Source organism: Cervus elaphus, chromosome 13 (genome assembly GCF_910594005.1).
Source record: "Cervus elaphus chromosome 13, mCerEla1.1, whole genome shotgun sequence".
Lineage (NCBI taxonomy): Eukaryota > Metazoa > Chordata > Mammalia > Artiodactyla > Cervidae > Cervus > Cervus elaphus.
In genome coordinates, this window is record NC_057827.1 from 50,086,202 (window position 1) to 50,100,083 (window position 13,882).

Here is a 13,882-nt window from a genome sequence, read left to right on the forward strand (position 1 = left end):
GTCGGTCTTCTGTTTTCCTGGTGGCTCAGTAGTAAAGCAACCGCCTGCAATGCAGAAGACCCAAGAGACACAGATTCGATCCCTGGGTAGGGAAGATCCTCTGGAGGAGGGCATGGCAACCAACTCCTGTATCCTTGCCTGGAGAATCCCATGGACAGAGGAGCCTGGCGGGCTACAGTCCATGGGGTCGCAAAGAGCTGGACACAACTGAAGCGACTGAGCATGCACAAATGTAGGTATGAATCACTAGTCCCAGGTTAGGATGTTCACCAATGAACTATATTTCCCTCCTGGGTCAGCTGAGTTTTATTTAATAAGGGTTGTGGACTCCAAATCAACCAAATCAAGGACAGTTGACAGTCTTGGACATTGTGGAATTTGACCAAAATGGCGAGTAAATTGGTGCAAATTCATTATCACTACCGGGAACAAATAAAAAGTAGAAAGTGGGGGCACTGACAACATAATGAATAGACACAGCACAATTATATATAAGAAATGAATTCCTTGATTGCCATATTAATGAAATGTCATAGTTAGAAAAGTGTAGATTGTAAGTAATACATCAGCTTGTGGTCCTCCTAGATGCAAGGAACTTGTGCCAGGATGATAAATAGTCATAATTTGTAACAGTCCCTTATACAAAGTTCAAATTTGTTTGAAAATCAAATTTGCTAGTCAAAGGTAGACATTAAACATTCAGTCATCTTAATATGATTTACTAGCATTACCATAATTTTTTAAGGGGTATTTACATTTTAAAAAATGTTTTGGGACTGCCCTGGTGGTCCAGTGGCTAAGACTTGGTGCTCCCAATGCAGGGAGCGCAAGTCCCATGCCTGGTCAGGGAATTAGGTTTCACTTGCTGCAACTAATGAACTCCCTTGCTACAAGAAAGATTAAAGATTTGAATGCTGCAGCTAAGACCCAGAGCAGCTAAATAAATAAATAAGTACATTTAAAAAAATGTTTTTATGGTGATGAGTCAATTACAGTAATTATTCTATATATTTGTAATAAAATATATCACAATTTGTAAGATTAAATTTTCAATCAATTCATAATTTATATTTTAAAATACCTTTAAAATACATTCACATAATGTAACTCCTGTGTTAGTAACTTTCTCTTAGTCACACTTAGTAATTATTTCCATGATTAGTTATAACAGATTTATTCCTAAAGATTCTTCCCTACAGCATAACTCTCCATAAATTACTGTGAGCCTATTATATCAAAGGTGTTTATATGCGTCAACATTTTCATTTAATTTTAATATGCTTATTAAGGCAGGAATAGCTGCAAGCAAGAAACAGGATGCAATAAGAAAACCTGTGGAGTCCCGAGGCACATACTTTTACGAGGGAGGTAGAAATATGTAGCATCTGAGTTAGCTGAGGAAAAAAAGAGGCTATAATGAATAGCACAACTAAGTCTAACGCAAACTGGATCATTTCAAATAGAATAGCCAGCCAGGCTATAAGACCTCCTCAAAGTGGCAGGCCTCGGGACTGCTGCCTACCTTGCTTTCCAGGCTAGGAACACAGAAGGCGGGGAACTCGAGAGCGGCCGCCGCAGGCGCCGCGGCGACTGGACCTGGGACACCCGGGGCCCGCCGCCTGATCCCGGCTTTCTTTACTCTCGCGGGCTCGGGCTAGTCAGGCTCTGAACCCCGAGCGCGGAAGGCAGAGGAAGAAGGCAAGACCTATGGTGGGGAGACTTTTCGGAGAAAGGTTTTCGGAACACGCGAAAGGAAAGGCTACTAGCCCCCGGCGGGGCGGGGCGGCCTTACCAGCAGAGCCACCGGCTAGGATCTGCCGAGAAGCCTCGTTCACGAAGCCGACAGAGGGCTTGGCGGACATCTTCGCAAGACAGTGGACCACGGCGTGGGCTGAGATGCCGGGGCGAGCTCGCCTGCCTCGATGCCGGCCTGCGGAGCCTCTCCGGAGCAAGAGAGCCGGGGCTGTGTTGCTTCTTGGGCCGAGTGGCTCCCTGGGGGGCGGCAATCCGACGACTGCTCGGAGGCGGCGGGCGGTTTGGACCACAGATTAGCAGTGTGATCTCCGGCGGGTTGAGACCTGCCTGTGGCTCTCCTTCAGGGGCTCCCTCTCCCCACTCCTGTCTCCCTGGGCTCCGAGGAGGACCCAGGGACCCCGGGGTTGGGTTGGTCGACCGCAGCGGGTCGGTTTGGTCTCCTAGATTGGCGCTCACGGGTTTCCCTATCGGGAGCCTTCTGCAGAGTTTGTCAAGCTGGACGCTCTGCCTCTGATAACGCAAGTAAAAAAAAGTGACCCTGGCCTAGAACTCCATCGGCAGGGCCCCGGCGACCCTTGCCCCCTGGAAAGCCAGAGCACAGTGCAGTTCTAAAGAAGGAACAGGTGACTACATTCCTTGGAGTTAGTTGTCCTGAAACTGTACGACTGAAATTGACAAAAACTAAGTCAAAATAAATCCAATTTATGGTTATCTTACAATTGAGTTAATGTAGTACTTTTCTAAGAAGTGATTTTGGCTTAAGGGAATTTATCTCATACCTCATTAACTTGAGTTTTATTTGCTGAAAGACCAAAGGAAAAAAAAAAAGGCCTTAATACAAGTAAGTCGCTTCTATACCTAATATCCATGAGCATCCGTGTAATGTGTGTGTAACAAAAGCAGATTCATGTTCCAGTCCTGACCTACTGAATCACAATCTGTGGTATAGGGCTCAGAAAACTGTGTTTGAATAAGTTCTCCAATGATTATTATGTATGTTAAAGTTGGTGAACCACTGACCTAAATAATCAAGGAACATTAAGGAACTCCCAGTATATTCTCTCTATGAAGCGATTGATTATTCATACTAGCCTTTTAGGAGAGTTAGCAAAACAAAAATACTATGATTTATATACTAGTTTTAAACCACAAGTTGATGCTATGTAGGAGAGACAAGATTCTCAAATTTTAGGAAAATACTTGCCACACCCCTAACAGGCAGCAAGTGATAGGCCTAAAAAGGAGGAGAAGCTTTGAAACCCTTATTGTCATATTATTTCTTAAACACGGTATTCAGTACTAAATATATTCAGTTTGAACCATATAAAATTGCTATTTTTGAAGGCCATTGAATATCAGTATATGTAACAAGGTTCAACTTAATATATATGATTTCCTATTAAATGTACAAAATACAGTAATTGGTTTTATATTTTGTCTTTATTTCTTAGGTTGAGCTATTAAAAGCTGATAATAATGACAGTGAGCAATTGGAGAGACTTATTACTTCTGTGGTCAGATATGCAAAAACAAATTTTCTCATATTTGATTAAAATTACCTAGTTTGAAATGCTTACCAAGAAATCGTTTTCAGAAATACTTGCTATTTAGATATAGTAAAAGCTTTTAAGCAATGTTTCAATTTATTGCTAATTAAATATGAGGCCCTAAGTATAACATAGAATCACTTACTCATTCAGTAAATACTGAGAACCTATTATATACTAAGCACTAAAATCAGAATTTCAGAGCTCAGAGAAAATATTTCCCTCATTTTCCATTGAGGAAACTAAGTTTCCCAAGATCACACCATAAGTTATTGGTATAGCTGGATTCAATTCCAGGATTCCTTCTTCTAAGAGCCATGGAATTATAAATTTAATGTTAATCACAGACCAAATTACCTTTGGTCATACTGAAACCTAAAATAATTAAATGCTACCAAAATTAATTTTGTATATAAGTAGATAATTTTCTTCAATTAAATAATTTTTTTAGATTATTACATACAATTAAATCCCAAAGCACACAGGGAAGCAAATACTATTCATTCATTGAGAGTTTTCTACATGTCAGCATTATGCTCTGGCAATATTACAGTTAAAATCCCCTCTGGAGTATATAATCTAATGAAAGAGATCACACCATGTTGCAATGTAAGTAAATTTTTCCCTTCCCCAGGAAATACAGCAGTACTCCCAGGTCAAGATTTAAAGACAGCCTTTTGACATCATTCATGTTTCCATTAATATCTTTTTTTTTTCATAAATATCTTAATCTATGAATATTTTAACCTGAGGAGGTAGATGCAAGTTTGAGGTCTCACTCAGACCTCAACCTTTCAGGATCCCAAGGATTCAGTCAGAAGACTCCCAGACTCTCTCCAAATACCCTTTTAGAAAATTGCTATCTTTTTTTAACCTCTCTGCATTAGAACAGATTTCTTTGAGTAAAAAAAGCAAGACCTGATATCACAGGTGGTCTAATCCTATACTTCTAGATAAGCTGAGAAGATAGGACCTGGGTATAAGAACATTGTGGAGCTTAGGAGTCAGCCAGTGGTAATCCACAGTCAACAAGTACCCACTATGCTCAGAGCTCTGATTATGCGGCATAGCTCTTAGCTGCAGCCAAATTTGCCCATGGCCAGTATTGGAACCCTGGGAGGTTAGCACTGGGAAAAGCAAAATTTACTTGACTACTATTTCAGATTCCTTGGACACAATCCATCACATTACTCTTTCTATTATTATTTTACATAATGGTGTAATATTAGAGCAAAACTGCTAAAGTATCAAGTTTATATTTTTTAATTATTGATTTATTTACTTTATCTTGGTTGAGAACTACATAGCTAAATTATGTATTTATCAGTTTGCCAAGTGACTAGAAATTAAGCTTTTAGGAACCTTAAAATACTTACTGAAGGGACTTCCCTGATGGTCCAGTTATTAAGACTTTCAGTGAAGGGGGTAAGGTTTCCATCCCTGATTGGGGAGCCAGGATGCCATACGCCTTGGGGCCAAAACATAAAACAAACAATATTGTATCAAATTCAATAAAGATTAAAAAATAGATACTGAACTTAAGTATCTGACAATTTCTTCAATGTCTTTTTTGGAATAAAGCTTTTGTATTGCGCCATAGGATCAGCTACTGTTCAAGGCCAAAATAATAGTGACTTAAATGAGACAGAAATTTTATTTCGCCCTCAGATAATGACACAATTGTAAGCCAAAATAAAGCTCAGGCCTGCAGAGAGGAAGAAAAGTAAAAAGGGTAAAGAAAACCCTCGAAATTACATAAATCTCATTGGTTAGAACTTGGCCACAAGGGCTATGCCTAAGTATGAGGGAGGTTGGGAAAGGTAGTATTTTGCTGGGTGACAATGTGTCTAGAAAAAAAAAAATTTATATATATATATATATATATATACTATTATGGGGAAAATATTAAGAAACAACTGGCAGTGTCAACCACAGTTTGGGAAAAAGTTTAGGAACCAAGAGCTATGCTTTAAAATTATAGTATTTCTCAGTTTGAAAGATTCTGTTTTCCTCAAGTCTAAAGTTTATCTTCATCAGTTTCTGACTAGAAAATACAATATAATCCCATGGTATTCAAGGTACTGTGACTGGAGCCACATTTACAAATACCATTTCCTAAAGATACATAGACATTGTAAACTAGAGACTCTTCTTTAGATGTCAAGACACACTCTATATACCAATAGACATACAAATGCAGAATTTGGCATACATACAGCCCATCCATGGAATAGGGTGGGAAGTTGGGAAGAATGCTCTGTGGACACCAGATTAAGAAATATTGACCAGTAGAAGAGATTTAAACTCTCGAACCATTCAAAAGACATATTATTCTCAAGTATTCTTTTGCAGAAATATTAAAGAAATGCTGTGTGCAGATGAAAGGTGCTTTAAAATCTGCAGGTCTGAGTATCACTGCTCTAAGTCCTCAGTGATTTATAGTTTACACTATAAATGTAGTTTACACTTTATACCAAAGCAACATGTTATTTAGGACAGATCCTAGGTTCTGATGCATTGGATTATTCTATCACCTAACAGAGCAACTCTAAGTTTCAAGGAACTTCAACTGGGCTGTATGAACAAAATAATTACTTGGCAATCTTTTTTCAATGTATTATTGTGATATGATAAGAACAACACTTAGAGGCCATTTATTTACAGAGTTCTATTACTTAAGAGGTAACTGTGAATGTAGAGTTATGACCTATGAGCCATCAACATGCAGAAATCCTTTTACTTGCTCCTGGAAGCTTCCCAGGCCTTCACTTAGAACTGATTTTACACCCAATTCTAGAAAGGTTGATAGGATGGACATCTAATATTTTGGTTCACAGCAAATTAGAAAAAAAAATAATAAGAGAATAGACCAGAGGGAAAGCAGGGAGATTCTAGAAGAGTGAAGGGCCAATCTGCAACCTTCAGGCCATAGTCAGCCTGCCTAGCAAATTGTAACAATTACGATAATTACAATATTCATGTAAAACTTACTTATGCAAGGAGCTAGGCTAAGATTTTTACAAACCACTGTCTCATTCACAATATCCCTGTGCTTGGGCTTCTCATTGCAGTGACTTATCTTGTGGTGGAACACAGGCTCTAGGCATGTGGGCTTGGTTGTTCTGCAGCATGTGGGGTCTTATGGGACTAAGGATGAAATCCGAGTCCCCTGCATTGGCAGGCAGGTTCTTAAGCATTTGACCATGAAGGAAGTCCTGAAAATAGTCTCATCTTACAAATGAGGAGGATCGCCAAGTGTCAGATGTGACTGAGCGCAGCACACACACAGGGCTGTTTATAATGAATATAAATTCAAAAATAACTCCTAGAAAAGCTGTTACTTACTCTCAGATACATTTTGGGCTTTCCTGGTAACTCAGATGGTAAAGAATCTGCCTGCAATGCAAGAGAACTGGGTTCGATCCCTGGGTCTGGAAGATACTCTGGAGAAGGAAATGGCAACCCATTTCAGTATTCTTGCCTGGGAAATCCCGTGGATAGAAGAGCCTTGCAGGCTACACAGTCCATGGGGTTGCAAAGGGTTAGACACAACTGAGCGACTAACACTTTCACTTTCACAAATGAGGAAATTCTGGCACAGAAGTTAAGTAACGTTTGCCTGAATTCATTCTGAATACTTTATATATTACTGGAACCTAAGTATACATATATATGCCTCTATATTCCTCTCCAAACTTGTTATTTTCCATTTGAAAAAAAATTATAGCCATCCTAGTCCCAGAGGATGTGAAGTGGTATCACATAGTGGCTTTGATTTGCTTTTCCTCAATGACCGATGAAGTTGGCCATCTTTTCATGTGATTATTGGCCATTTGTATGTCTTCTTTAAAAAAAAAAAAGTCTGTTAAAGCCCATTGCTCATTTTTTAATTGGACTGTTTGTATTTTTGTTATTAAATTGTAAGAGTTCTTTATACATTTTGAATATTAAGCTCTATTAGATATATGATTTGCAAATGTTTCTTCCATTTTTTACTTTCTTGATAATATCCTTTGATGCACAAGTTTTTAATCTTGATGAAGTCCAAGAGTTGAAAGACTATTCTTTCCCCATTAAATGGTCTGGAACGCTTATTGAAAATCAATTGGCCATAGATACTTGGGTTTCTTTCTGGATTCTCTACTCTTTCCACTGGTCAGTATGTCTCTCCTTATGCCCCAGCCTCACTGTTTAATTAATCTAGCTTTGAAGGCTTTGACATCAGAACACATTTCTCCAACTTTCTCTTTTCCAAAATTGCCTTGACTATTTGAGGCCCCTTGCAATTCCATATGAACTTGAGGATCAGCTTACTGATTTATGCAAGAAAGGCCACTGGAATTTTGATAGGGATTGCTTTGAATCTGCAGATGACTTTGGACAGAAGTGCCATTTTACCAATATTAAATCTTATGATCTATGAATATGGGATGCCTTTCCATTTAACTATGTCTTTAGTTTCTTTCATCATTTCATTGTAGTCTTTAGTATGCACACCTTTCACTTCCTTGATTAAATTTATTACTAGGTCTTTTATTATTTTGGATGCTGTAGTAAGTGGATTTTTTAAAATTTCCTATTTGGATAATTCACTGCTGGTATATGGAAACACCACCGATTTTTGTATTTTGATCCTGTAACCTGCAACTCTGCTGAATTCATATATTAATTTTTCAGTGGATTTTTTTTTTCCTACATAGAATCATGTCACTTGCAAATAGAAATAGTTTTATTTTTCTCCCAATTTGGAGAACTTTTGTTTCTTTCTTACATAATTGCTCTCTCTAGGAATTCCAGTACAATGTTGAATAGCAGTGATGAAATTAGGTGTCCTTCTCTTGTTCCTGACATGAATATGTTACCTGTGAAATCTTCATATGTGCTTTTTATCATGTTAAGGATGTGTTCCTTCTATTCCTATTTTGCTGAGTGCTTTAACATGAAATGATGTGGAATTTTGTCAGGTGCTTTTTCTACATCTATTAAAATAATCATGTAGGTATTTTTCCTTTGTCATATTAATATGAATGTACTATATGGATTGATTCTATCATGTCTTAACACCTTTTTATTCCTGGGATAAATTCTGTTTGTTCATGGTGCTTTCTCCTTTTAATATGCTTTTGAATTTAGTTTGCTAGTATATTTGCATCATAAAGGATATTGGTCTGTACTTTTCTTGTGATATCTTTTTCTGGCTTTAGTATCAAGGAAATTTTGGTCTCATAGAATGTATTAGGAAGTATTTTCTCCTCCCTATTTTTGGAAAAAGTTTGAGTTGAATCATTGTTAATTCTTTAAATATTTGCCATCTGGTCTTGAACTTGTTTTATTGGATTGATTTTAATTACTGATTCAATTTGTTTACTTGTTATAGGTCTGTTGAGATTTTCTATTCTAGAGTAAGTTTTGGTAATGTGTATATTTTGATGAATACGTTCACTTCATCTAAATTATTTAATTTGTTGGCATATAATTATACATAATATTCTCTTAAAATCCTTTCAGTTTCTGTAAGGCCAGTAGTAATGTCCCCACTTTCATTTCTGATTTTATTAACATCTGTTTTTTCTTAGTCAATGTAATTAAAGTTTTGATGTTTTCACTTTCATTTCTGATTTTAATAACATATTCTATCTTTTTCTTAGTCAATGTAGTGAAAGTTTTGAAAATTTTAAAACATTTTTGAAGAACCAAACTTTTGGTTTAGCTGATTCTATTATTTTCCCTATTCCCTATTTCATTCACCTCCGCTATAATATTTCTTTCCTTCTGCTAATTTTGTTTTCTCTCCTTTTTCTAATTTCCTAAGGTGTAAAGTTAAGCTATTGATTTGAGATGTGTTCTTTTTTAATATGGTCATCTACAGCTGTGAATGTCCTGAGCACTGCTTTTGTTGCATCCCATAACCTTAGCATGTTGTGTTTTCATTTTTATGTTTCTCAAGTTATTGTTATGGGCTGAATTGCCTCCTCCAGAAAAGATGAATTGAAGCCCTAACTCCAAGTACCTCAGAATATGACCTCATTTGGAAATGAGGTATTTATAGAATAATCATATTAAAATAAGCTCATTAGGGTGACCCTAGTACAATGTGTATTCTTATAAAAAGGGGAAATTTAGACACAGGAAGATATGCATAGAAGGAAGACTGTGTGAAGAGACACAGACAATGCCACTTAACTATAGTTGTCTATAGTATGCTTTGAGTTCAGGAAGTGTGAGACTTCTACCTTGTCCTTTCTCAAGATTGCTTCAAAGGTTTTTATGGTTTCATGTGAATTTAAATTTTTTCTATTTCTGTTAAAAATGCCATAGGGATTTTGATAGGGATTGAACTGAATCTGTATATCACTTTGGGTGGTATGGACATTTAAACAATACTGTCTTCCAGTTCACAAGCATGAATGTCTTTCCATTTATTTGCATCTTCTTAATTTCTTTAGAAATGTCTTACAGTTTTCAGTATACAAGTTTTTCACCTCTTCAGCTAAGTTTATTGCTAATTATTTTATCCTTTTTCATGCTATACTAAGAGCAATCATTTTCTTAATTTCCTTTTCACATTGGTCATTGTTAGTGTATAGAAATATAACTGATTTCTGTGCATTGATTTTTATATCCTGAAACTTTGCTGAAATTTTTTATTACCTGTAGTAATTTCATTGTGGAACCTTTAGCATTTTCATCTAAAATAATTTCATCTGCAGAAAGAGTTAATTTTACCTCTTTATTTCCAATTTGAATGCCTATATTTTTTCTGCCTAATTGAAGTGACTAGGAACCTCATGTTATGCTGAATAGTAATGGTGACAGTGAGCATCCTTGATGTGTTCCTGATCTTAAGGGAAAAGCTTTTAGGTATTCACCATTGACTATAATGTTTGCTATAGGTTTTTATACATGGTTTTTATTATGTTGATATGTGTGCATGCAAGTTCTGTCACATATGACTCTCTGCGATCCCATGGACTATAGTGCTACAGACTCCTCTGTTCATGGCATTTTCAAGGCAAGAATAGTGGAGTGGTTGCCATTTCCTTCTCCAGGGGATCTCCTGACCCAGGGATGGAACCTTTGTCTCCTGAGCCTCCTGCACTGGCAGACTGATTCTTTACCCCTGAGTCACTTGGGAAATCCATTATGTTGAAATAACTGTCTTCTATTCTTAGTTTGTTGTCTTTTTTAAATAATGAAATCAAGAGTCAAGTTTTGTCAAATGTTTTCTCTGATTTCAGTTGAGATACTAATGTGATTTCTGTTTTTTGTTAATGTTGATTGATTTCGATATGTTAAATACAGCCTTTGTTCCAGATAAAAATCCCACGTGGTCATGGTAAATAATCATTTTAATGTGCTGTCAGATTCAATTTGGGAGTATTCTGCTGAGGATTTTTTCATCATTGTTTATCAGGGATGTTAGTCTGTTGTTTCCTCTTTTTATCTAGTTTTAGTATCAAAGTACTGCTGACCTCATAGGATGAGTTTGCAAGTGTTCCTTCCTCTATTATTCTTTGGAATTTTGAGGAGGATTGGTGCTAATTCTTAAATGTTTAGTAGAATTCTCCAGTGAAGCCATCTGGTCCAAGCACTTTTCTTTGTCGAGAGGTTTGATTACTGCTTCAACCTCCTTACTAGTTATAGATCTGTTCAGACTTTTTTATTTCTTCATAATTCAATCTTGGTAGATTGTGTTTTTCTAGGAATTTATCAACTTCTTTTAGGTTATCCATTTTGTTGGCATATAACTATTCATATTTGTCTCATGGTCATTTTTTAAAAAATAATGGCTTTAACCGTCATTTTAAGTATACCACATTGGAAAGTGTGCTTTAATTAAATATACATACCAGTGATGCTGGCAAGGTTGAAAGTTACTCCTAATGTTAATAGCTATAAAAAGTAGTTTTACATGATAAGACAATGAGAAGGGAAAAAAAACCAATCCCTTTGAAACAAAAAAGTTAACAGTGGTTTGTATCCAACAGTATGCATTTTATGACAACATGTACATACTGAGCACCCTAGAGCTCTTTATATCCTAAAGAAAAGGAGCACTTACATTATTCAGGGGCTTTACTGAATTAAAAAAAAATCAGTTGTACACTCACCCCTTAGACAGGGTACACTGTTCTAAGTGTACAGCTTTTACATCATCATTAAAGTTGTTTACAAAAGGAACAGAGAACAAAACAAAACACTTTTCCTTGGGAGTGGAGAGTCTTTCATATGCTGTTATAACCAGCAAATACCATTCCTTAAGTAAAAAATGGAAAAGGAAGGAGGCCCAAAACACTGTTTGAGCAAGCTGACCAATACACATTACAGTTTTTAAAAATGAAAGTTATATACTATATGTTACAAGTCCCAACTAAGCAGTGTCAAAATGACATCTATTTCTTTGTTTGCTTTGTGATGATACCCCTTGGAGGTGTTATGGGTCTCATGGCATTTGGCTTCTTTTTCTCTGCTGCTGCTGCTAAGTCGCTTCAGTCGTGTCCAACTCTGTGTGACGCCATAGACAGCAGCCCACAAGACTCCCCCGTCCCTGGGATTCTCCAGGCAATAACACTGGAGTGGGTTGCCATTTCCTTCTCCAGTGCATGAAAGTGAAAAGTGAAAGTGAAGTCGCTCAGTCCTGTCCCGACTCTTCACGACCCCATGGACCCGCAGCCTACCAGGCTCCTCCGTCCATGGGATTGTCCAGGCAAGAGTACTAGAGTGGGTTGCCATCTCTGCAGGCTTTAAAATCTGAAAAGAACACATCAGATGTGTTTTGTTCACACTCATCATGGTACCTGCATTGTCAAACTCTCCACAGTAATTGGGCATGGAAAACAGAGTGACCAACTGCCTCTTTGCAAAAAATTCATATCCTTCTTCAACCACTTGATGGGCTTTACATATAAGATCCAAAGTATGCTTACGGAGAAATTTTACAACCACTTCTGCATCAAATGTGGACACTCTTCTGTCATTTTCACCCCAGCTTAAGACATCTTTATCGGGGTCAGACCACAAAAGATCACAAAGAAGACCTTGATCTGGTACACCAGTTGGTTGCATAATTCACCAAATCTGTTCCATGGATTGAAGATCTGGTGATAAACCTCCATGACAGCAGAATATTTTCTCATCCGCAATGGCTGCTATCAATAAACAGTTAAAGTAGGCTATGAAAGCTTTCCGTGGTTTAATATCTTCTTTTACATTCATCATAAAATCCATAAATTCTATTGATGCTGGCACATTCTTGGTTTCCTCTGAGAAAAAAACATTTTCAGGATATTTGATTTTGTAAGCCAACAAGAGGCTGATAGTCTCCAATGACTGCTTTCCCCTATGCACATAGTCCCCAATAAACAGATAATTGCTTTCTGGCAGGATTGCATCACTCTACTCAAAAAGTCGAAGCAAATCGTAGTATTGCCCATGGATATCACGACGTGTCTTGAGTGGTGCTTCAAGTTCTAGCAGGATAGACTGATTGAGAAAGCTCTCTTGGGACTTTATGCACTGTCCTCTGATTTCATTCTCCTGTAGCTAGACATTCTTACTAGGCTTGGACTCTCTCTCACTTACAGCAGCAGTTAGATGCCACCGCCAATATTGAGTTTATTTATATCCGCCTTCGCCTTCCCACCGCTAACCTTCTCGCAGAGGCTCCACCGCAGCCTTGGGCCAGGATTCACACCTCCTTTCCCACACCACAAGCATAGAGATGGTAGTGGCAGCGGCGGCAGAAGCTGCAGCAGGTCCTCCCTCAACCACCCCTCTGCCTTTTCTCCCCACTGGAACCATGAGCTCTTGTGGTCATGTTTAATTCTGTCACATCAGTGGCACTGTCTTCTATTTCATTTCTAATTTATGAGTCCTTTTTTTATGTTTTTTTCTTTCTGAGTTTAGGCAAAGGCTTATCAATTTTGTTGATCTTTTTAAAAAAAATCAACTTTGGATTCATTAATTTTTTTAAAAGCTGTCTTTCTAGTCTATTTCACTTATCTTTATTATTTCTTCTCTTCTTTGAACTTTGGACTTAGTTTGGCTTCATTTTCCTAGTTCCTTGAGGACTAAAGTTAGGTTGTCAACTTGAGATTATTTTTTGATGCAACCGTTTACTACTATAAACTTCCCAATTAGTACTCCATTTGCAGCATCCCATAGTTTTGGTATTGTGCTCATGCTCAGTCCTTTCAGTCATGTCTGACTCCTTGTGACCTTCTGGACTTTAGCCTGCCAGGCTCCTCTGTCCATGGGATTTTTTTTTTACTTAATACTGGTTATTAATTTGCAGATTTTCCTATTTTCTTTGTTGTTGATTTCTAGTTTCATTTATAATTGGAGAAGGTACTTTATTTCAAATTTCTTAAATTTACTAAGACTTGTTTTCTGGCCTAACATATCTTGGAAAAGGAACATTTCCGACTCTTTGTGACCCCAAGGACTGTGGCCTGCCAGGTTCCCTTGTCCATGAGATTTTCCAGGCAAGAAGATGGAGTAGGTTGCCATTTCCTTCTCTAGGGGATCTTACTGAACCAGGGATCAAATCCTCATCTGCATTAGCAGGCAAATTCTTTACC

The 13,882-nt window shown here is 37.5% G+C and overlaps 1 protein-coding gene and 1 pseudogene across 2 annotated transcripts in view; both read right to left on the reverse strand.

The window, feature by feature from the left end:
• SLC25A21 (solute carrier family 25 member 21) overlaps positions 1–2,471 on the reverse strand; it is a 504,647-nt gene extending 502,176 nt beyond the window's left edge. Inside the window, exon 1 of one of the 2 annotated variants that reach the window (XM_043922333.1) lies at positions 1,793–2,471. In XM_043922333.1, coding sequence (XP_043778268.1) covers positions 1,793–1,862 — 70 coding nt within the window. In that variant the 5' untranslated portion in view covers positions 1,863–2,471. Of the gene's footprint in view, positions 1–1,522 lie in introns of both variants that reach the window. The other variant, XM_043922334.1, reaches the window with a different exon arrangement.
• On the reverse strand, positions 2,246–13,103 carry LOC122706421 (annotated as a pseudogene).
• Between the last annotated feature and the right edge of the window lie 779 nt (positions 13,104–13,882).